This window comes from Xiphias gladius, chromosome 15, assembly GCF_016859285.1.
Source record: "Xiphias gladius isolate SHS-SW01 ecotype Sanya breed wild chromosome 15, ASM1685928v1, whole genome shotgun sequence".
NCBI classification, from domain to species: domain Eukaryota; kingdom Metazoa; phylum Chordata; class Actinopteri; order Istiophoriformes; family Xiphiidae; genus Xiphias; species Xiphias gladius.
In genome coordinates, this window is record NC_053414.1 from 33774708 (window position 1) to 33796268 (window position 21561).

Sequence of the window (21561 nt, forward strand, 5' to 3'; positions counted from 1 at the left end):
ACCTACTAGACTAGATGCCCTTCTACACAGAATCTGCAGGTTACGAACCACATTGCTACTTACCATCCTCTGCAGGTTATGTGGGAGCAGCCACGGTAGGAGCTGCTGCCTGGTGGTTTATGGCAGCTCATGATGGACCTAAACTTTCCTTCTATCAACTGGTAAAGACACATCTCCCCATCACTACACCTACCCATGCTTCCTATGCTCTGTGGTCTTTCATTATATACTGTAGTTCAATAGATACCCTGTTGCACTAGCACAGAGTGAGCAACTGAAACCACATTACACAGGCAAAAGAGTACATTTTTAACTTTATTTCAAACTATCAAGCAATTTATTGACAAACTGAAAAACAGCAGTTAATAGATATAAATATTTTAAAAATAAGACAGCAATTTATTATAATATGAATAACAAACAGCTCATGCTTGATGATATTCACGACTACTTATTTAGAATATTCTAATGGATTAAAAAAATGCATTATAAGCCAGACCTAATGAAGATGTATGACCAGGGCTCTGCTGTATCACCTGCTCCAATGTCATTATAATACCTGAGTTTTGAGGGAGGTGGACAAGAGAAGAATATTGATAAAATAAAAATATTAAAATTGAATGCATTAAAATAAAAACACAGGTTATAAGAGAGTTCCCCTTGGCTCTATGGAGTGTTTTAGTGTTTTTCAGCTCACTGGGTTTATTGCCTGCAGAAAAAAAAAAAAAGAACTTTATTGGTTCGGTTCACTCTCACGCTTATGAGAATGGTGAGACCTGCCCGCTACCTGCTCAGCAGCAAACAGCGGACAGACACAGAGACCAGCTGGTGAACATAGTGGAGCATTTAGCACCTAAAGAGCCAGATACTTCCCTCAGGAGTTGGCAGAGACCAAAAACAGAGCTAAAAGAGAGAGAATGTTGGACGTAGGTTCAGGAATTACGCTAATGTTGCTCTGTTGCTCTGGATAAGCCAATAAGTCAGTTTACTTGCGTACTCACCATATCAACTTTAAAAGGCTGTCAACATGCCGAAAAACCTGTTAACACAGATTTAAAGTATCAATAGCAGGAGGGTTCTTTTGAGTGATGTCTCAAGGCTGCATTATGAAGAATTGTGACCAAGGTATATGCCAAGCAGAACATTTTTAATTTAAGAAATAAAGTACTCTCTGGTAGACAAGGTCCGTAACAGAAATACTGTTTCAGTGAAACACCTCAAATATAGTTTGTAATTTCTGCACTGACATTTCTTGCCAATACTGGTAAGATCTTTGATAAGCTAGTATTGGATGATAATATTGGCCATATTGAGGTATCAGTCAGACTCTAGTTAAGAGATGTGCACCTGCAGGATCATAACTGAGCATAAGGACCACTACATTAGAATACTTTGCCCAGGTAAGTAAGTGAGACAAGTAAGTAGGAAGGTGGGAGGAATGTTATTTACACTTTTGTTGCCTCCACAGTCCCACTACCTGCAGTGCAGTGAAGGTCACGTTGAGTTTGCTGGTGTGCAGTGTTCAGTCTTTGAGTCTCCTTATCCCATGACTATGGCTCTGTCTGTCCTGGTTACCATAGAGATGTGCAACGCCTTGAACAGGTAAGAGCAAAACAAACACACCCACACACTGAACTTCATATCCTACACTGCTGTTGTGTGTAAGATATGATACAGCCCTGTGTCACTATGTGATTGTCATTTATCACCTGAGTAATCAGAGTGTAATGATTTGCTGTACAACTGTATGTAGGTTTTTGAAGGCTAGGGGTCCAGGATAGAGATGAAGTTGTCCTAAACTGTAAAGTGACAGAACAGAAATGGTAAAAGGTGAAAATAATGTTTTTCTTATTTTTCTTATGCTGTCCAGTCTTTCAGAGAACCAGTCCCTGCTGAAAATGCCTCCCTGGTCAAACCCCTGGCTTGTAGGAGCCATCTGTCTGTCCATGGCCTTACACTTCCTCATTCTATATGTAGATCCACTGCCGGTAAGGATGTATGCATGTACTGTATGTGACTTAACGGTTCCTGGAAAGTCTCCACTGATATGATTGTTTACTACTAAAGATAACAGTGATTTAATGATTTTCATACTAGAAAATTCATATAGTCGTCCTACACTGATGCCATAGTGTCATATACCACACATCAAAAAACATCCGTTCACTGACACTTCCTCTGTGCAGGGCTTGAATAAAGCTCCATGCTTCTGTCTGTCTGTGGCTTCAGGTGATATTCCAGATACGCCCTCTGTCTTGGCCTCAGTGGGTAGTGGTGTTGAAAATGTCACTTCCTGTCATCTTGATGGACGAGGCCCTCAAGTTCCTGGCCCGCAGCTATATCGAGCCAGGAAGCCAGATCCAGGTCAGAGAACATGCCTGACAATGGCTCTGTTAATATGCAGCAGGGTTATTTTTATCTCTAAAGTGGTCTGTGTCTAACCCTTTCCTTTGTTCAAATCTATTACTCGAAAAGACATTGGAAGAGGAAGAGGAGCTGCAGAGGATAAGAGCTAGTGCGGGATTGGTCAGTGCAATGATGACAAGGCTACGCCAGTCAGTGAGGGGCGTGTCCTGGTCATTCGTCCTGATCTCCACACCGCTAGTGATCTGGATCTTCAGCCTGGACTCTGACATCACTAACATCTTCTGGGAATGACTGTAGAAAGAGAGGACAGGTGGACTGTAGGAGAAACAGTGAAAGACAGGAGACTGAAAGAGGACAGAGAGAAGCTAAAGAAGGATTATTGAGGGAAAAAATGCAGCAGACTTGGGCATGGAATGTTGAAGGGTGAGGCAAGGTGTGAGAGACATAAGACGATAATTATTTGAGATACAGGAATGTAAGGGATAAAAAGTGACATTTTTAGCCAGCAGACAATCAGAACAACATGAAAAAGGAAAGTGCAAGGTAGTTTTACACCATCACTTCCTCTGTAATGAAAAGGTGCTAGGTGTAGCTAATTGTCTTTCTCACAGTTGTAAATTAATATCTTACTTAGACTGTACATACACTGATTAGCCACAACATTAAAACCAGTTACTGTTTTAATGTTGTGGCTGATAAGTGTATTCATGTTCCCCAATTTCTTGCCTAAGGCAAACAAATGAGTGAAATATCTCTGAGACAAAATACCTCTAAAACTAAAAACCATAGTACCAACAGCCTCAGTTTTACTTTTATGTCAGTATAGCATGCTAACCTACAAATTTTTACATTCTGAGATACTAAAGGTTTGTTAAATAAACATTAGCAAGTTAGCATGCCAGTGTTAACTTGTTTGTTGTTTGAAAGGACAACAACAGACATCTGTCTTTCTGCCTTAAAGCAATTCAGCATTTAGACTTCCCACCAAAATGGACCCAGACACAGTATAAAATATAATGTAGATTATCAATGGTTCCCAACTTTTTGGGTTTTTTTAGTTGTATATATCTTTAAAAGAGTTTGATTTGAAGCAAATTGTTTCATTTGACTTGTTTTTAGAGACCTGGATGGGGTTGCACCAGCTAATCATAAATCCCTCACAAATTCCATGTGTTAAGTCCTTCATGAGTTCTTAGTAACAACTAGCTGGCTTCAAAACTAGTAATTTATTAAATCAGGTTGCACTGTTAAAAATTGACAAATGTCTTAGCTAGTAAACACTTAAATAATCTGTAAATCAGTTGTTAAGAACATCCGTAGACATCCAATCAAAAGCAGTCAAGGAAGTCGTTGTAGCACCTCAATCTACGATGACAGATTTATGAGGTCAAACAATAGTTTGTCTGACAATCTTTTGTAAATGCGGCTATGACTTTGCTTTATTCATATATGAATATGGGGATACATCTGTTTGATTCAGATTGTGTTGTTTGAGTATTGTGGGTTTTTCTTTTCCATTTTTTTTTATCTTGAGTTCACTGTCTATCTAATAGCATGCTGATGAGTTACTGATGGTAAAATGCTACACATAGCACCTTTTAGATAAAAATGTCTGGTGGAATAATTTGTGGATTAGATATAAGAAAGAGAGAAGTGGTGAATTGTCTGCAATCTCACACATATACACACCAGCTTTTCAACCCCACTGTAATTCATTAGTAATACTGTGTGGTCATTAACAGGTGATGAGGCCAGATAATTAGACGTACATTAGAACCCCCAGCTGGTCACTCCAATACTCTTAATGCTGCAATGCAAATATATTCCGTCACACTACTATTGGAACTTTCTTGTAGATACCAGACATGAGACTAAAACAGGCATTTAACCTCTGAAGGAAGACTTAACAGACCATTTCAGAATTCATGTCAACGCACATCACACACTTCTAATATGTTGCAGAGTGGAAGATCAGCCCAAGTCTGTACTGTAACTGTTTAGTTCTGCAGAAACACATTATTGTTTCTGCAATTGTTTCTCTGGAATGGATTTCAAGTGTTGAATATGCATTTGGTAGCTGTTTATGGGAACTCTCAATATGATTTGATTACGATAATATGATTATTTTTAATACTTGGATGAAAATCCTTTGCAGTCAGTGACAATGCCTGAAGTCCTGAACCCATGGACATCACCAAACGCTGAGTTTCCTCCCTTGAGATGCTTTACCAGGCCTTTCCTGCAGTCGCATTCAATTGCTGTATGTTTGTGGGTCTTTCTGCCCTCAGTTTTGTCTTCAGTAAATGAAAAGCATGCTCTAATGGGTTGAGGTCAGGTGACTGACTTGGCCATTGAAAATGATTTAATTTCTTTGCCTTGAGAAGCTCTTGGGTTGCTTTATTTATCTATCATTATCCATCTGTACTTTAAAGCACCATCCTATCGGTTTTGCAGCATTTGGCTGAATCTGCGCAGATAGTATAGCCCAATACACTTCAGATTTCATCCTGCTACTTCTATCAGCAGTCACATCATCAATAAACACCAGTGACCCAGTTCCACTGGTAGCCATACATGCCCATTCCATAACACTGCCTCCACCATGTTTGACAGATGATGTGGTGGCTTTGGATCATGAGCTGCTTTACTTCTCCATACTCTTCTCTTCCCATCATTCTGGTACAAGTTCACCTTGGTTTCATTTGTCCAAAGAATCTTGTTCCAGACCTGGGCAGACTTTTTTAGATGTTTTCTGTCAAAGTCTAATTTGGCCTTTCTGTTCTTGTGCGTTACCAGTGGTTTGCACCTTGTGGTAAATTCTCTGTAGTTACATTCATCTCTTGATTGTAGACCTTGACATTGATACACCCACCTCCTCGAGAGTTTTCTTAACCTTGCTAGATATTGTGAATGGTGTCTGTGTGGTATGAAAGGTGATCATCCACTCTAGTTGTCCTCTGTGGTCTTCCAAGCCTTTCAGTGTTGCTGAGCTTACGAGTGCATTCCTTCTTTTTAAGAATTTACCGTTGATCTGGCCACTCCTAAAGTTTCTGCCATCGATCTGATAGGTTTGTTTGGTTTTTTCAGCGTAATGAAAGCCTCCTTCATTTGCATTGACACCTCTTTGGACCACATATTGAGAGTTACCATGAACAGCTTCCAAATGCTAATTCAACACTTGGAATCAACTCCAGACCTTTCATCTGCTTAATTTGTGATGAAATAGCAATAGAATAGGTTACACCATTAAAACTGATTGTCTGTCAACTGTCCAATTACTTTTTAGTCTCTGAAAATTAGGGACTATGTATAAAAATGGTTAATGGTAAATGGTCCCAAATGGTTAATGTGATATTCTGTTAAACCCCTTGAATTAAAGCTGAAACTCTACACTTCAATCACATCTTGATGGTTCTGTTTCAGATCCATCATGGTGGTGTACAGAGGCAAAATTATGAAAATTGCATCACTGTCCAAATACTTTTGGACCTAACTGAAAATCTAAAATCTAAAAGAGATACACGTCTGAAACTGTGTCAAGTTCTGCAGTACAATTCATTATAGCATTTTAAATCTTAAAGGTCAGTCATTTAAAACCTTATTCTGATAGATCTTGAACTGTAGTTCAGTATCCTTCATTGTCTCTTTGTTGATTGTTACTGACACTGAAAAGCTCTTAAAGTCTTAAATGTAACTTGACTTGACCAGACTTTTGCTGGTTCTTTACACATCCTGAGGCTTCATAGACTGACTGATGATGGATGAATGAGTTGAGTCTGTTTGCTTAGTTTAGAAATGTTGATTATATTATTTATATTCATGGTTAGACACTGCAGAGGCTGTTGTGCACTTCCAGGTACAGTCTGTCTCTAAAGGATGTAAATTGACTGCTACATGTATGTAAGCTAAATGGATTAATATGGTTCTTAGTGTTAGGGCTTTAAATATACTCCTATGTGTTTATTACTCTCACTACTCAAGTCCCGCTCAGTACACTGCAACACTGATGTTTTTACTTGCTTTCTCTAATTTCTTTGCTACTTTTCTCCCCATATCTGTTTACCAGAAAAACTGCCTCCGTGTTAGTGTACTGCAAAGGATTCCAGATGCAGAATTTGGTTATGATGACCAATGCGTTGCAAGCCCTAATACACATATTCCCAATGATATCACTCCACAAGATATACAGTAGGCCTGACAGTGAGTGTTTCATTTAAATGTGTTTTTGTGTGAATCATTGAACTGTTTGCCATTTTCTCCAGTGATGCCATTGTGACATCTCACTTTGTTTGCCATTGAAAGGATTTTTTTTTTATTTGTGAAAAAAACGTTTTTGATTCATGCAGTTACAATAACTTATGTTGTGTATCACACGTGGCCCTGACAATGGCATATTAGGGCTACTTTTAGGGGGGAAAATCAGAGATTTGAAGTGTAAAGTTCTAATATTTTAGGATGAAGTAAAAATATTGTGGGAAAAAGTCATGAAACTATGAGAATAAAGTCACAATATGTACAGTACAGCTCTGGTCATTTCACCTTGGCCCTCCCTGGACTGATGATATGGCCTAGCCACAGCTGCCTGTCAGACTGAGATACTCTCTCCTGGATAGTAGCAGAGCATTAACATTCACTCACTGCACAGAGTACTACTTTGACAGGTGATTCTGGTTGCCTGTCCCATAATATTACGACTTTTTTTTTTTTTTTCAAAATTACAACTTCACTCCTGTAATATGATGACTTTACTCCTGACATTATGGCATTTTGTTATAAAATTGCAACTTCATTTTGTAATTATATGACTTTTTTGTGTAAAATAGATAATAGCTTTACTCAAATTTGAGACTATTGTTTCAACAGTGTGACTTTTTTCTCAATATGCGGCATTCTGTAAAATATATTGCAGTATTCTCCAAATGTCCATTTCTTTTTCTTCTCCTGAATGTGTCCCTAATAGTGGGTAGTAATAGCCTCTTTATGATAACATTCAATAAAAACATAAATCAGTTGCTTTAAAATAGAAAAGCATTAAACTTTCTGATGTCAAAAACTGTTATGGAGGCGTTAGACCATCTGACCTGTTGTGGAAACAGACAGTTTTGTTTTGTTTTGTTTTGTTTTTTTAATTTATTTAGTCATTTGTTTTTCTTTTAATTGAAACTTTGCTTTAGGTACTACTGCTCCTACTTTAATTGAAGAAGTGTTTGGGGGGTTTTTTAATGCCCAAGTTTCTGCCTCTTTTTTTGTTTGCTTGTTTGTTTGTTTTTTCATCAGTTCAGCCCCAAATCTTTTTCTCATAATAGCTTGAAAACTTCAAAAATGTTTAGATGGCATTTGTTGCAATAAAATGTTTTCTTTCTGATAGCATTAAGGCAGGAGAAAAACACATAGATGCACTTAATAGTGAATATTTATTTTTGACTTTTATTATTCATTGATATTTTATTTTTCTGCATAGGTGTATTATGCCATGACAGCCCGGCTCTGACAAATCCCCAGTGTACCACGTTTGTTTACCCTCGTGTTCTTTATTATTATTATTATTATTATTATTATTATCATTGTTATTATTAGTAATAATAGTAGTATTAGTGTTACTGTTGTTTTTAGCTGACACCAATGTTTTTAGGAGTAGGTTTTGGAGCAGCGTTAACGTTCCACACTGTCACTGAAAATTAACTTTTTCTCTTGTTCATTCTACTGTTGAGGGGTTTGTTGTTTTGGGAAATTCTTTTAGGGAATGAAAACAACAAGAAATAATAAAATTGTTCAGATATAAAGCATGTTGTGCATGTTTGACACATTTCAAAAGCTCAACAATAGATTGTATAATAATGTCTGCTATTCTGCTTTAAATGCAGTTTTAATGTATATAGTTGAATTACAATTTAGGGCATTCTTCATATACATTTGCATTTTGGAGAGTATGCTTCTGAAATTTTTGTATCTTACGTTTTGTACATACTTTTGTTATAGCCGTAGCCTACGATTAGGACCAAGACAATTCTGTAAGGAAAGTTTGCTGTCATTACAGGAATTTAAAACATCAGCAGTGGTTGGAAAATTACTAGCTTGTACCTCAAAAATTGTAGGACAAGTGCCAGTGATTTGTGAATGTTTCTATCTGCAGTATCTGAGTATGCACAGCTGTTTATTCATGGTAATGTCATCTACAACAAGCCACTTCCTGCATCCTGCGGGAGCATTGTCAGGTACTTCATGAATCTCTCAGAGGGTGAAATTACATTATAGTCCAGTGAATAGACCCATTTACACTCACTGAGCACTTTACTAGGAACACCTTACTCATACTGGGTAGGGGCTCCCTATGCTCTCAACAATATCCTCAATTCTTCATGGCCTGGATTCCACAAGATGTTTTTAAGCAGTTTCCTTTAAGATCCTTGTCCATGTTGACATGATTGCATCAAGAGATGCGGTAGGATGTGTAGGATCTACCACATCCTAACGGTGTTCTACTGGATACAGATTTGGTGACTGGGGAGGCCACTGAAGTACACTGAACTCATTGTCATGTTCATGAAACCAGTTTGAGATGACATTTGCTTTGTGATATGTTGGATTATCATGCTGGAAGTAGCCTTTAGCAGATGGTAAACTGTGGCCATAAAGGGATGCACTTGTTCAGTAACTATACTCAGACAGGCTGTGGCATTCAAACTGTGATTGACTGGTTTGGAGGTGTGCCAAGAAAACTTTCCCATCCCCATCACACTACCACTTCCAGTCTGGATTGTTGACAGAAGGAAGGTTGAGTCCATGGATTCTCGCTGTTGATGCCAAATTCTGACCCTGCCTCAGCAGAAATCCACATTCATCAGACCAGGCTACATTTTTCCAGTCTTTAACTCTCCAGTTTTGGTGAGCCTGTGCCCATCCAGATTTCTGTTCTTGGCTGACAGGAATGGAACCTAACATGGTTTTCTGCTGTTGTAGCCAATCAACCTTAAGGTTGGAAGTGTTCATTTTGAGATGCTTTTCTGCTCAGCACAGTTGTAAAGAGTGATTATCTCAGTTACCATAGCCTTTCTGTTTGCTCCTACCAGTCTGTAAAACATCATACAGGAATTTAGTGGAATCAACTAATCTTTTCTCATTACCTTAGTGTAAATATGTGAGTTTTCTTATTTTCAACTTAAAATGTCTAGTTTAATTTTCATACTTTAGAACTTATAAACATTAGTTGTTCAAACTTGAGCTCTGTTGACTTGAAAAGATGAGTTGAATTAATGAACTGCTGAGACACTCAACTCATTATATTATTATTATAAAGAAACAAAACTAGCAAATTAACAGACTTCCCAGTATGCATTCTTTTAGAGTTAAAACTTCTTTTTTGTAGTTTGAAGAAAACAGACATGATAGAAACTTGCTGTGTGTCTTTAAATACATGTGAAGGTAAGCCATGCTTTTTTTTTCATAATAATGTAAGGTGTGAACCACGATAAAGGTTAGTATTGATCACTGTACACTTACTAAGATAAACCTTTAGTGTCCCAAAAGGGAGATTTGTTTTCTCAGCCTGTACACATACCACTCAGAAACATATAGAGAATTCACAACTGCATGGAAACTCACCATTCATGCCCCTGCCTAACATTTAGAGTTTAACAAAGTTAAACACGTTCTCTTTGTACTGACGCTTGTGATGACCATGAAGTACAAATCACAACGAAAAATAACAGCAAAACAGAAACCACAACCACAGAGCAGATGCCACAACAATGGCTTCGTTTTGTTATTTGCCATCGTGTTTTGTGATTTATTCTTGTGTTTTCCCATTTGTCGTTTGGATTTGCACTTCACAGCCACTGTAGACTCTGGTACAAAATATCTCAGCTGTGAGTTTTTCATGAAAAATTAAGAGCTTACTCTTTAAACTGAGAAAATGTAGAAAGAAAGTAAATCTGTCTGTAATGACTGTCCATGTGACTAAACAGTCGAGTCAACTAAATATCTCAAGTTTTTTTAACTTATTTTCTCAGGTTTAGTTAACTTAATTCAGTTATTTTTACCTTTTCAAAACTCATAAAACAACACTGAGCTAATAATTTAACCTGAGCTCAGTTAACTCACATTTTTAAGGCAGCAGGGGAACTTATGTTTCCAAGTTAAATAAATTTAAACAAGCCATTTCCATTCGCTGAACTGCTGCTCACTGGCTGTTTTTTTGTTTTTGGCTCCACTCTGAATAAACTCTAGATACTGTTGTGTGTGAAAATCCCAGGAGATCAGCAGTTTCAGAAATACTCAAACCAGCCTGTCCGGTACTAACAATCATGCCACGGTCAGAGTCACTGAGAGTCACTATTAAAGTGCTCAGTGAGTATATAGACCTATTTACATCAAACAGACATACTGTAGTTGATCACATGATGGAGCCAGTGAGCAGGCTAACCAGGACCTGACATCTCCAACTTGCCAGCTTTTCAGGAGGACAGGGTTCACATCATTTCTATCAAATCATCCAGACACATTAGGTCAGGGCAAATTAATCCCGGCTTCTGGTCCATTAGAGTCAAAAAGTTTGTGCTTTGTTTCTTAACGTGTGTTTGTTTTTGTGTGTTGTATGGCTGTTTGAGGGTTAGGACTTTGTTTCAGGGTTTAATTAAGAATCAGGTTACGTTAAGGTTAGGGTAGGGTTGGGGTCAGGCATTTAGTTTTAATGGTTAAGGTTAGGGTAGGCAGGTAGGGAGTGCATTATATCAATGAGTGTCCTCACAAAGATAGAAGTGCAAACATGTGTGTGAGTGTGTGTGTGCATGCGTGCGTGCGTTAAGGTCAGTAGGGTGGGTGGGTGAGACTTGAGCTCCATTTATAGACATACTCTACACAGAGACAGGGAGAGTCAGTGTGAGTGCACCTGTGCCAGTTAATACAACTGCCACACAGAGGGAAGGATAAAACACTTCAAATCTACACAAGAAAGAAAGACAGATTAAAGTATAAAACAGAATCAAACTTTCTCCTGTTGGGAATCAGAGGCAATAGTGGAAAGAACGTGCTGAATCATCATATAAATACTGATCATCTACTGGAGCAGAACAACTTGTAAAGTAAGCGACTTTAAACATGTTGTGTATTAATGATTGTCTAATGTAGACATGTGAAGGGTTCCACTTTTAAAGCCCGCAGGGAGGATTTATTCACTTTAATGAATGGAGTTTGTTGCTGTACAGCATTGCACTCTGGGGGTACTTTTCAGTTAGAGTTATGTTGTAGAAACTGTATTAGGATCAGTTAGTTTCCGCTTTTGTCAGTCATCGACAGCTGTGATGTTCATTCATTTTGTCATCCTCCACCATAACTGACTGTCAATTGTCCAACATGTACAACATTTGAAAAAAAGCTCTGTGTGTGAGAAAACAACACATGATAATGAGAGTTAATGATGGAAGTGGCATATGGCTTTTGTATAATTAAGCTTCTGGCAAAAATGTTTTTAGGAAGGACCCAGACTGTTTAAAGTAATAATCCTGAACATTTTCATAGAATTAAATCTATATTTTTCTTTTCTCTATTACTGAATGATGTAACAGCGGTAATTACAACTTATGTCTTGTTCACATCATAGGTTTTAAACCGTAATTATGAGAGGCCAAATGGGAAAATAGGTTCGTGTCAGCATCTGATTTGTAATTCAGAGTTGGAGATATTGGAATTTCTGACACTGACATAATCTACCACTTGGTGAAACGAACTACAGAGAGGTCAACAAACTGTTGGCAGAACAGCTGCAAATGCACCACCACTGGAAGTTACATCAAAATAAAATACATTAACAACCATAATGCACTCCATTCAGCTCATTTTATAGGAGCTATAAACTTGTTCTTTGTATCTGGTTTCACTTGGTAACAAACTGGTACAAATACGTAACACAACAAAAGAAGCTCTTTTAGGCTATAGGCTGCTGTGACTACAAGGTTAGCACCAGGGCTGACCAACTTGGAATACTAAACCGATCAGCCCAAAAATATATATATATATTTATATATATATCTGTATATATGTATAAACCGGTAACTGGTTTTAATGTTGTGGTTGATCTTTGTATGTCAACACTCGATAGAATAAGGGGTGTTTTTCTTGTTCTTTCAGTTTTCGTGAAGGTATGAAAGCCAGTATTTCCTTGAGGGATCCACACACTGTAGGTTAAGTGATGTGCTGGGATTTAAAAAAAAAAAAGTATATAGAGGTGAAGTCATGAAAAGCCTCTGTTCTAGCAGTTTTGTAAACACAATGTGTTACAAAACTGCTCGTTCCTGGGGTTTACTTTCCATATTCTAAGACAAATGTGTATCCAGTACAGCAGCAGCTACAAGGAATTTTTTCAACCTTAGAGCTGTGATCTCTGCTGTCTAAAAACTGCCTCTGTCCTGCTGTTTTTATTACAGACATCTCTCAGCTTGCCACAACCCCTCATTAAAAAACATAAATACTGAATAAAAATTGCATTGTTCTTATCTAAACATATGGAGCAAGCCACATAACATACTGTTGAGAAAGGCTCTGTTCAAAAGCTGTGTGTTTAGGTATTAGAAAAGTTACAAATATCAGTGGGATTTTGAATGAGGTTTTCTTACTTCTGGAACAGAACCCAGAGGTGCCAGTTTCACTTCAGCTCTCTATAGCTCCATATTCTGTAGTGTGTGTTTATGTGGGTCACTAATGGGGCCAAGGTGACAATGTAACATCGTGTGATGTCCCATCAGGTCCCTCATGGACCCCATGTTGTGTTCATGGACAGTATAATGCCTCATGATTTGTGCAAGGTGTGCTTTAAAGCCAGCTTAAATAACTTTTGCTGAACAGCAGCCAAGCGACAGCCAACATAGTAGAACAAGTAGAGACTAAAAGTCAACAAACTGACTCATTAATAGAGTTTTTTGTGTAACAATATCTATATAAAGCTCACTGACATTAGCTACCATAAACCATACCAAGTAAGGCTGTGGCAGCAAAACCACTGAGTGTAGTAAATTTTGCAAGGATCAATTTTATTTCTAATGAATTAATGTTTTCATTCTTAGGAGTAAGACTTTGTTTTTCCCCTTTAAAAAGTGACATAGTCTCAATTTAAGTAGGAATTATTGGTGATAATTGACTCAAAATTTATTATTGCTGTTAGCACCTGAATAATATACAAATTAAAATATTGCAGTTTTTTTTTTTTTTACAATTGGTAAGACACATTTCTCAATACTGAGATCACTTTTTCACAACTGCTTATGCAATTCTCGCCAACATGCAGCTCAGCACAACAATTAATCTCACATCCAACACGCACTAATGCAACCAAAACACTTCATATACGTTCATAACAACTGGCTCCCAGCAGAAATACAGCAGCGCTAGTCAACACAGTCTTCTGCATTTGGCGACAAGTTCGCATCCAAATCATCACACCTTATGTCCTCTTCTGCAACACACCTCGAAAGACCTTTTTTGCAGCCTGATCCATCCTGGCAGTCTTGTGCAGATATTTCCAGACATCCTGGATTCACTGTGTTTGAGAGGGACATCTGATCATGTGGCTGGTGGTCATAAACTTTCCACCTCTAATAGAAGATGAAGTCCTGAATTGGGTTGAGAAAAGAAGAGTCAGGGGGAAGAAGACGTGACACCACTGGATGGGCTATAAACCAGTCTGTGACTGGAAGAGAACAGTGAAATGCCACAGTGTTATAATTACAAAACCTTCTGGATTAAGCCTCACCTGTCCACTTTCTTCACCTGGCATAAGTTTTTCATGGAGGTCATCAGGTCTCTATTCAATTCAATTCATTACCAATCCAATTCAATTTCAATTTATATAGCGCCAAATCATAACAGAGGTTATCTCAGGGCACTTATCATGTAGAGCAGGTCTAGGCCGTACTCTTTATAGTTATATTTACAGAGACCCAACATTCCCCTGAGAGCAAGCACTTGGCAACAGCAGCAAGGAAAAACTCTCTTTTAACAGGTAGAAACCTTCAACAGAACCCAGCTTATGGTGGGCGGCCGTTGGCCCCGACCAGCTGGGTTGAGAGAGAGAGAGGGAGAGAGAGGGAGAAAAGAGAGGGGGGGGCAACATAGCACAGTAGACGTATAACATAAAGATGTGTTAAAATAATGAGACTAATAATAAAACTAATAATTATAATAGTGTGAATAATAATACTAATAAAACTAAATGTAATAATAGTTGATAATCATAATATTTGACACAGTGGGTCTTGAGCAGGATCATGTCGGCAGATCCAGACTCTTTAGCACCAGGGGCAGATATACCTGCAGAAAGTGACAGGAGGAGAAAGGATAAAGACGAGAAAGCACAAAACTACGGGAGAGAAAAGAAGCAGAGTTAGTAACGAGCATTGATGGGATATGAATATGTACAGATGGAGAGGAAGAGGAGGAGAGAGGAGCTTGGTGCATCTTGGGAAGTCCCCCGGCAGTCTAGGCCTATAGCATAACTAGGGGATGGTTCAAGACAAGCCTGAGCCAGTCCTGACTGCAAGCTTTATCAAAAAGGAAGGTTTTAAGCCTACTCTTAAATGTGGAGATGGTGTCTACTTCCTGGAAACAAACTGGAAGATGATTCCACAGTGGAGGAGCGTCATAACTGAAGGCTCTGCCTCCCATTCTACTTTTGGAGACTCTGGGAACCACAGGCGAGCCTGTGTTCTGGGAGTGAAGTGTTCTAGTGGGGTAATAAGGTACTATGAGCTCTTTAAGATATGATGGTGTCTGACCATTAAGGGCTTTGAAGGTGAGGAGGAGGATTTTAAATTCTATTCTGGATTTTACAGGGAGCCAATGCAGAGAAGCTAACAAAGGAGAAATATGATCTTGTTTCCTAGTTCCTGTCATACTCGCATTGCACTATTCTGGATCAGCTGGGGAGTATTTAAAGATTGGTTCAGACAGCCTGCTAATAAGGAGTTGCAATAATCCAGCCTAGAGGTAACAAAAGCATGGACTAGTTTTGTTCCATCTTTTTGAGAAAGGATGTGTCTGATTTTTTGCAATGTTACATAGGTGAAGAAAGGCAGTCCTTGAAGTTTGTTTTTATGTAGGGGTTAAGAGACATTTCCTGATTGGAGAGAACTCGGAGAATTCTAACAGTGGTACTGGAGGCCAGGGCGAAGCCATCCAGAGTAAGTATATCATTAGATAAGGTGTTTCTGAGGTGTTGGGGGCCAAGCACAAAAAATTCAGTTTTGTGTCAGTTTAACAGCAGAAAGTTGCTGGTCATCCAGGTCTTTATGTCCTTAAGGCAAGCTTGAAGTTTAGCTAACTGATTGGTTTTGTCGGGCTTCATTGACAAATACAATTGGGTATCATCAGCATAGCAATGGAAGTTTATGGAGTGTGTCCTAATATTATTGCCTAAAGGAAGCATATATATAAGGTGAATAGAACTGGTCCAAGCACAGAACCTTGTGGAAATCCATGACTAACTTTTGAATACATGGTGGATTTATCGTTAATGTGCACAAACTGAAATCGATCTGATGAATAGGACCTAAACCAGTTTAGAGCGATTCCTTTAATGCCAATTAAATGTTCCAGTCTCTGTAATAGGATATGATGGTCAATGGTTTCAAATGCAGCACAACGACCTAACAAGACAAGTACGGCGACAAGTCCTTTGTCCGATGAAGTAAGAAGGTCATTTGTAACCTTCACCAGTGCTGTCTCTGTGCTATGATGCACTCTAGTTAGAAATGTATCATTAAAGAAGCTCATGAAATCGTCACTACTGAGAACTATAGGAATGCATGAATCTATGACTCTCTCTCAGCCTGGCTACAGTGCTGAAAAGAAACCGAGGGTTGTTTTTATTTTCCTCTATTAAAGATGAGTCATAGGCTGCTCTGGGATTACAGAGGGCCTTCCTATATGTTTTAAGACTATCATGCCATGCTAAGTTGGATTCTTCCATTTTGGTAGAAAGACAAATCCTTTCAGGTTTTCGCGTAGTTTGCTTTACTATACGGGTTTGGGAGTTAAACCATGGAGCTAACCTCCTTTGTTTTATTATCCTCTTTTTAAGAGGAGCAATAGAGTCGAGTGTCATTCTAAATCAGCCTGCAGCACTACCAACAAGATGGTCAGTCTGGGAGGAACTAAAGTAGCATAGGAGTCCTCTGTTATATTGTAACATGGCAGTGAATTAAGTGTTGATGGAATCAGCTACAGCACTATCAGATATACATCTAGAAAAAGACATTGCTGCCTAATAGTGTGTAGTCCAGTAACAGGAATTCAAAAGTTACCAAACAATGGTCCGATAAAAGAGGATTCTGTGGAAAGAATATTAAATGTGTATAAATTTCGATGCCATGAGAACGAGGTCCAGGGTGTGGTTAAAACAGTGAGTGGGTTCATTTACACCCTGAGCGAAGCCAATTGAGTCTAATAATGAGATAAACGCAGTTCTAAGGCTCATTATCAACATCTGCATCAATATTGAAATCACCTACAATAACTACTTTATCTGTACTAAAGACTAAACTTGAAAAAAACTCTGAGAATTCAGATAAAAATTCAAATTATGGACAAAGAGCGCAGTACACTATAACAAATAGAATAGGCTTTAAAGTTTTCCATCATGGATGTGTAAGACTAAGAATCAGGCTTTAAAATGAGTTATAATTGAGTTTAGGTTTAGGGCTAATTTTTAGACTCGAGTTAAAAATGGCTGCAACTCCACCTCCTTGGCTGGTGCCTCGAGGAATGTGAGTATTAATATGACTGGGTGGAGTGGATTCATTTAGTCCGACATATTCGTCATGACACAACCAGGTTTCAGTGAGACCAATATAATGATCTGGTATTAGATCATTTAGTAATACAGCTTTGGATTGGAGCGATTTAATGTTTAAGAGTCCACATTTAATTCTCCTATTTTGTTGTACTTCTGCTGTGGTGGTCTTTATCAGTTTTATATCTACAACTCCTCTTCTGCTTATTTTTGAGTTAATTAATTTAGGTGGTCGGGGGGCAGACACAGTCTCTATGGGACTTTGGGTGGGTGACTGCTGTAATAGAAGCACAGAGAAGTGTGTCAGACTGCAACTCTGCCTCCTGGTCTCAACTCTGGGTTTTGGTCTACTAATAAACTCAGTCAGATTTCTAGATATGAGAGATGCTCCATCCAAAGTGGGATGCATGCCGTCTCTCCTGATCAGACTAGGTCTTCCCCAAAAAGTCCCCCAGTTATCTACAATCGTCTGTAGTCTATTAATCAATTAATCAAGTAGTCGAGTAACAGAAAATTAACTGGAAACCACACACAAAATGAGGAGCGAGAGTAAAACGTAAATAATCTTACAATTATTTTGTTATGTTCACAATCATAGCTGATCTGGTACATTTCTAGATCCTAAATGTTAAGACAATTAATTGTATTATATATAAGGAAATCCACACCTGATTCTCATGTTAAGTTTTAAAGAGTGTGAAATGCAGTGCTGTTTTTTTAAGGTGAAGGTGAATCAACTGCAGAAAGTGTTTTAACTGTAGTTTTACAACGAGACGTTCCTTTACGTAGACAGAGTGAGAATGCTCTGCTATTTCCTTGGTCAGCAGGACTCTCAGTGTGCAAACATGTGCCTTATACAGGATGAGTCACTGCTTTCTAAAGCTGTACACACACACACTCACCACATATGTTTTACATTCAGTAGTTCAAATATTTACACACTCACAGCAGGGAAGAACACTGGGATCATTGATTTGTGGTTCAACCTGAATGCTTCAGTGTGTATGAATGTGTGTGTAGGTGGGTGCACATGGATTAGAGCAGTGCATGACACTTGATAGCTCCAGCTACGGTTGAAGGTCAAGTGGGGTCAAACTTCTCCTTCTTTGGTCTCATCTTCCCATTCCCTCACTGATACTTTCTTTCAGGTTTCATGACAGCTCACAAGCTTTCATCATGTGCAGTGTAATTCCAAACATTTTACCACAGAGTTTTACTAATGCAACAGTGATGTTGTTTAATAGTGACAAAAAACACAGTTTACATTCATTGTTTCTCACCATCCTTGGGCCTAAAATTCGTACAGAAAGCATTTCCTTATTCATATACACTTCAAGTAATTTCCTGAACATTTTCATAGAGTTAAACATACATTTTGCTATTCTTTACTACGGAATGATATACAGTGGTCATGAAAAATTACAGCTGGTAATGTAAAGAAAATTAGTAAATTTTATAATATTTGGAAACTGTGTTGCTGTCTTTCCATATTAGGGTTTTTTAGGCCAGTGTGGGCTTATCTGCAAATCACTGAGCAGGACTGACACTTTTGGATTTATAGGATTTTAGCATCAGTGACATTCCTATTTGGTTATTTTATCTATTAACGATTAAAGATTTATTAGATCACTTTATATAGTATATTGATATTGCAATATAAAGCTACATAACACGAGTGTCCAACTCCTACTAGCAATCTTCTTCTGTGTCCGTTCCTGGCACATTGCTGTATTTTTTGATGCTTTACTGCCACCAACTGTCCATCAGTGGAACAGTGTAAAAGCCAAGAAAGCCCTCTTTTTGGATAGAAACAGCTGGTTGTTGGGATCTGACATGCAGGCCTGACTTTCCAAGTAAATCTCCAGGTTTACAGCAGCAGTAGCTATGTTTTATTACAAGTTCATTTTATAGCCCTTGCCATCAGTTCTAGCACTTTTGATAATGTTGTGGCAATTTCGCCATCTTCTGTATGCAGGAATGTGAATTGCATGTGAATAGCAAATCATGAAGATTCAATGAGGATAAAATGTGGAGAACTACTCTTCTGATGTTTGGTGGACTATTGTTTTCCTCTAATATGTTTCCTGTCCTCCAGCTGTCATGATTCCCAGCTTGGCCCAGGCATACAGGAGGAGATGGTGGATGGCCATCACAGCCATCATAGAGAACCTGCTCTTCTCTGCTGTTCTGCTGGGCTGGGGCTCACTACTCATCATGCTGAAGAATGAAGGCTTCTATTCTCACCTTTGTATTGGTAAGACCACCATCCAAACAGTTCTGGTGGTTGCCTCTAGTGCAGTAATTATCAACAGATAGATCTATCAGATACTTCCCTCTCTTGAACAAATTCAAAGCTGCTGCAGTGTCACTCAAATGCAGTTTTTTATACTAAGATTTCAATTGCAAACCTGGAACTACTGTACATGTGATAAACTCAGTGCCACAGAAAGGATATTTGAATGTTTGGTGTTTGTGAAGACATATTCTGACCATCATTAGCTGATGTTTCTGGTTCTTTAAAGAGACCCTGAGTGAGCTGGATTTTTGAAGTCATTCAACCAATCTCTCTGAGGGACATGACAATCATTCATCAATTGGAAATTTACAATTTGTATTAATATTATTTGTTTTAGATGTGAATCTATAAGTTAATTAATTTTGATCAAACATCTTTGAGGACAAGGAGGGTGGAGGCTTGTCAGGTGTGTTTGTCTGCTGGTTAAGAGTAGAGGTCAGATGTGACAGCTTAGAGCGGTTCATTTAATGCCAATTAAATGTTCCAGTCTCTGTAATTGGATATGATGGTCAATGGTACCAAATGCAGCACTTAGGTCTAACAAGACAAGTACAGAGACAAGTCCTTTGTCCGATGCAGTAAGAAGGTCATTTGTAATTTCACCGGTGCTGTCTCTGAGCTATGATGAACTCTAAATCCTAACTGGAAATACTCAAATAAACTGTTCTCATATAAAAAGTCACACAACTGGTTGGCAACAGCCTTCTCAAGGATCTTACAGAGAAAGGGAAGGGTAAAAGTTGGCTAAAACATCTAGATCAAGAGAAGGCTTTTTAAGAAGAGGTTTAATTACAGCTGTTTAAAAGGACTGTGGTACATAACCTGTTAGTAAAGACATATTGATTATATCTAGTAAAGAGGTGTTTTTATTTATTTTATTTATACAGAATAGCACCAAATCATAACAGAGGTTATCTCAGGGCACTTTTCATATAGAGCAGGTCTAGGCCGTAGTCTTTACAATATTATTTACAGAGACCCAACATTAAAAACATTAAAACTGATAATTATAATAAAGATGCTAATAATAATGATAATAAGATTAAATAAAATAATTATCATAATCATGATCATAATCATAATATTTGAAGCAGTGGGTGTTGAGCAGGATCATGGGGGCAGTAGGTGGTTTGCAGTCACAGATCCAGACTCTCTAGTACCAGGGGCAGAAATACCTGCAGAAAGCGACAGGAGGAGAGAGGAGAGAGATGAGAAAGCATAAAACTACGGGAGAGAGAAGAAGCCAAGTTGGTAACGAGCACTGATGCCATATGAATGTGTACAGATGGAGAGGAAGAGGAGGAGAGGAACTCAGTGCATAATCGGAAGTCTCCTGGCAGTCTAGACCTATAGCAGCATAACTAGGGGGTGGTTCAAGACAAGTCTGAGCCAGCCCTAACTATAACTTTTATCCGAAAAAAAAGGTTTTAAGCTTACTCTTAAATGTGGAGAGGGTGTCTGCCTCAGTGCAGTGAGGGAGTGTTTTGGCAGCCTAAGCAGCTGTCGAAGTGTGTGTCTTTATTTAAAACAGTTTACCCTCTCCTGACTTGTTTTTTCTATGACCCTATCAGAGAATGAGTCTGTCACCAACAATGTGACTTCTTTGGAGAGCGGTGTTTGGCAGAGTTGTGTGGAGCAGGAAGAGATATTGAATCTTGGTTTCACCATTGGCTCGTTCCTCTTGAGTGCAACCACTTTACCCCTGGGGATCTTGATGGATAGATATGGGCCACGCCCACTAAGGCTCATTGGCAGGTATGACAGACAGTGCTCTATTAATTTGCTTTGATTCTGTATATGACATTATACTAAATGAAAATGACAATGACACACACTCCATATATTTTCCGACATCCTGTGACTGTATGTATTTTAGTTCATGTTTTGCAGCCTCATGTGCAATGATAGCTGCTGCTGCACACAACCCCAAAGGTGAGACAACACATCACAACACCAAACCTTGAATCATCATATGCTTTTTTCAATCTAATCCTGCTACTGAAACAGACAATATTCCCACAGTGATACAGTACTTAAAAGGAAATTTCATCGTTTTACAGCTTGGGTCTCATTTTTGTAGTTTTGCCATCATTCATAAAAGTTACAGTAACATTTTACT

The 21561-nt window shown here is 38.4% G+C and overlaps 2 protein-coding genes across 9 annotated transcripts in view; both read left to right on the forward strand.

Moving 5' to 3' along the window:
* Nucleotides 1–4715, forward strand: part of si:dkey-28b4.8 (sarcoplasmic/endoplasmic reticulum calcium ATPase 2) — a 36422-nt gene extending 31707 nt beyond the window's left edge. For all 3 annotated transcript variants that reach the window (XM_040145398.1, XM_040145400.1, XM_040145399.1), the window contains exons 20-24: nucleotides 76–161; nucleotides 1469–1602; nucleotides 1871–1988; nucleotides 2230–2364; nucleotides 2476–4715. In XM_040145398.1, the coding sequence (XP_040001332.1) occupies nucleotides 76–161; nucleotides 1469–1602; nucleotides 1871–1988; nucleotides 2230–2364; nucleotides 2476–2658 (656 nt within the window). In that variant the 3' untranslated portion in view covers nucleotides 2659–4715. The remainder of the gene's footprint in view (nucleotides 1–75; nucleotides 162–1468; nucleotides 1603–1870; nucleotides 1989–2229; nucleotides 2365–2475) is intronic.
* A 6521-nt stretch (nucleotides 4716–11236) lies between these two features.
* Nucleotides 11237–21561, forward strand: part of slc43a1b (solute carrier family 43 member 1b) — a 37312-nt gene continuing 26987 nt past the window's right edge. For 5 of the 6 annotated variants that reach the window (XR_005708908.1, XR_005708910.1, XR_005708909.1 and 2 more), the window contains exons 1-3: nucleotides 19247–19400; nucleotides 21014–21197; nucleotides 21319–21374. Coding sequence is in view for 3 of the 6 variants with exons in the window: in XM_040145421.1 (XP_040001355.1) it covers nucleotides 19247–19400; nucleotides 21014–21197; nucleotides 21319–21374 (394 nt within the window). In the remaining 3 variants the exon portion in view is untranslated. Of the gene's footprint in view, nucleotides 11448–19241; nucleotides 19401–21013; nucleotides 21198–21318; nucleotides 21375–21561 lie in introns of those variants that run through there. The other variant, XM_040145420.1, reaches the window with a different exon arrangement.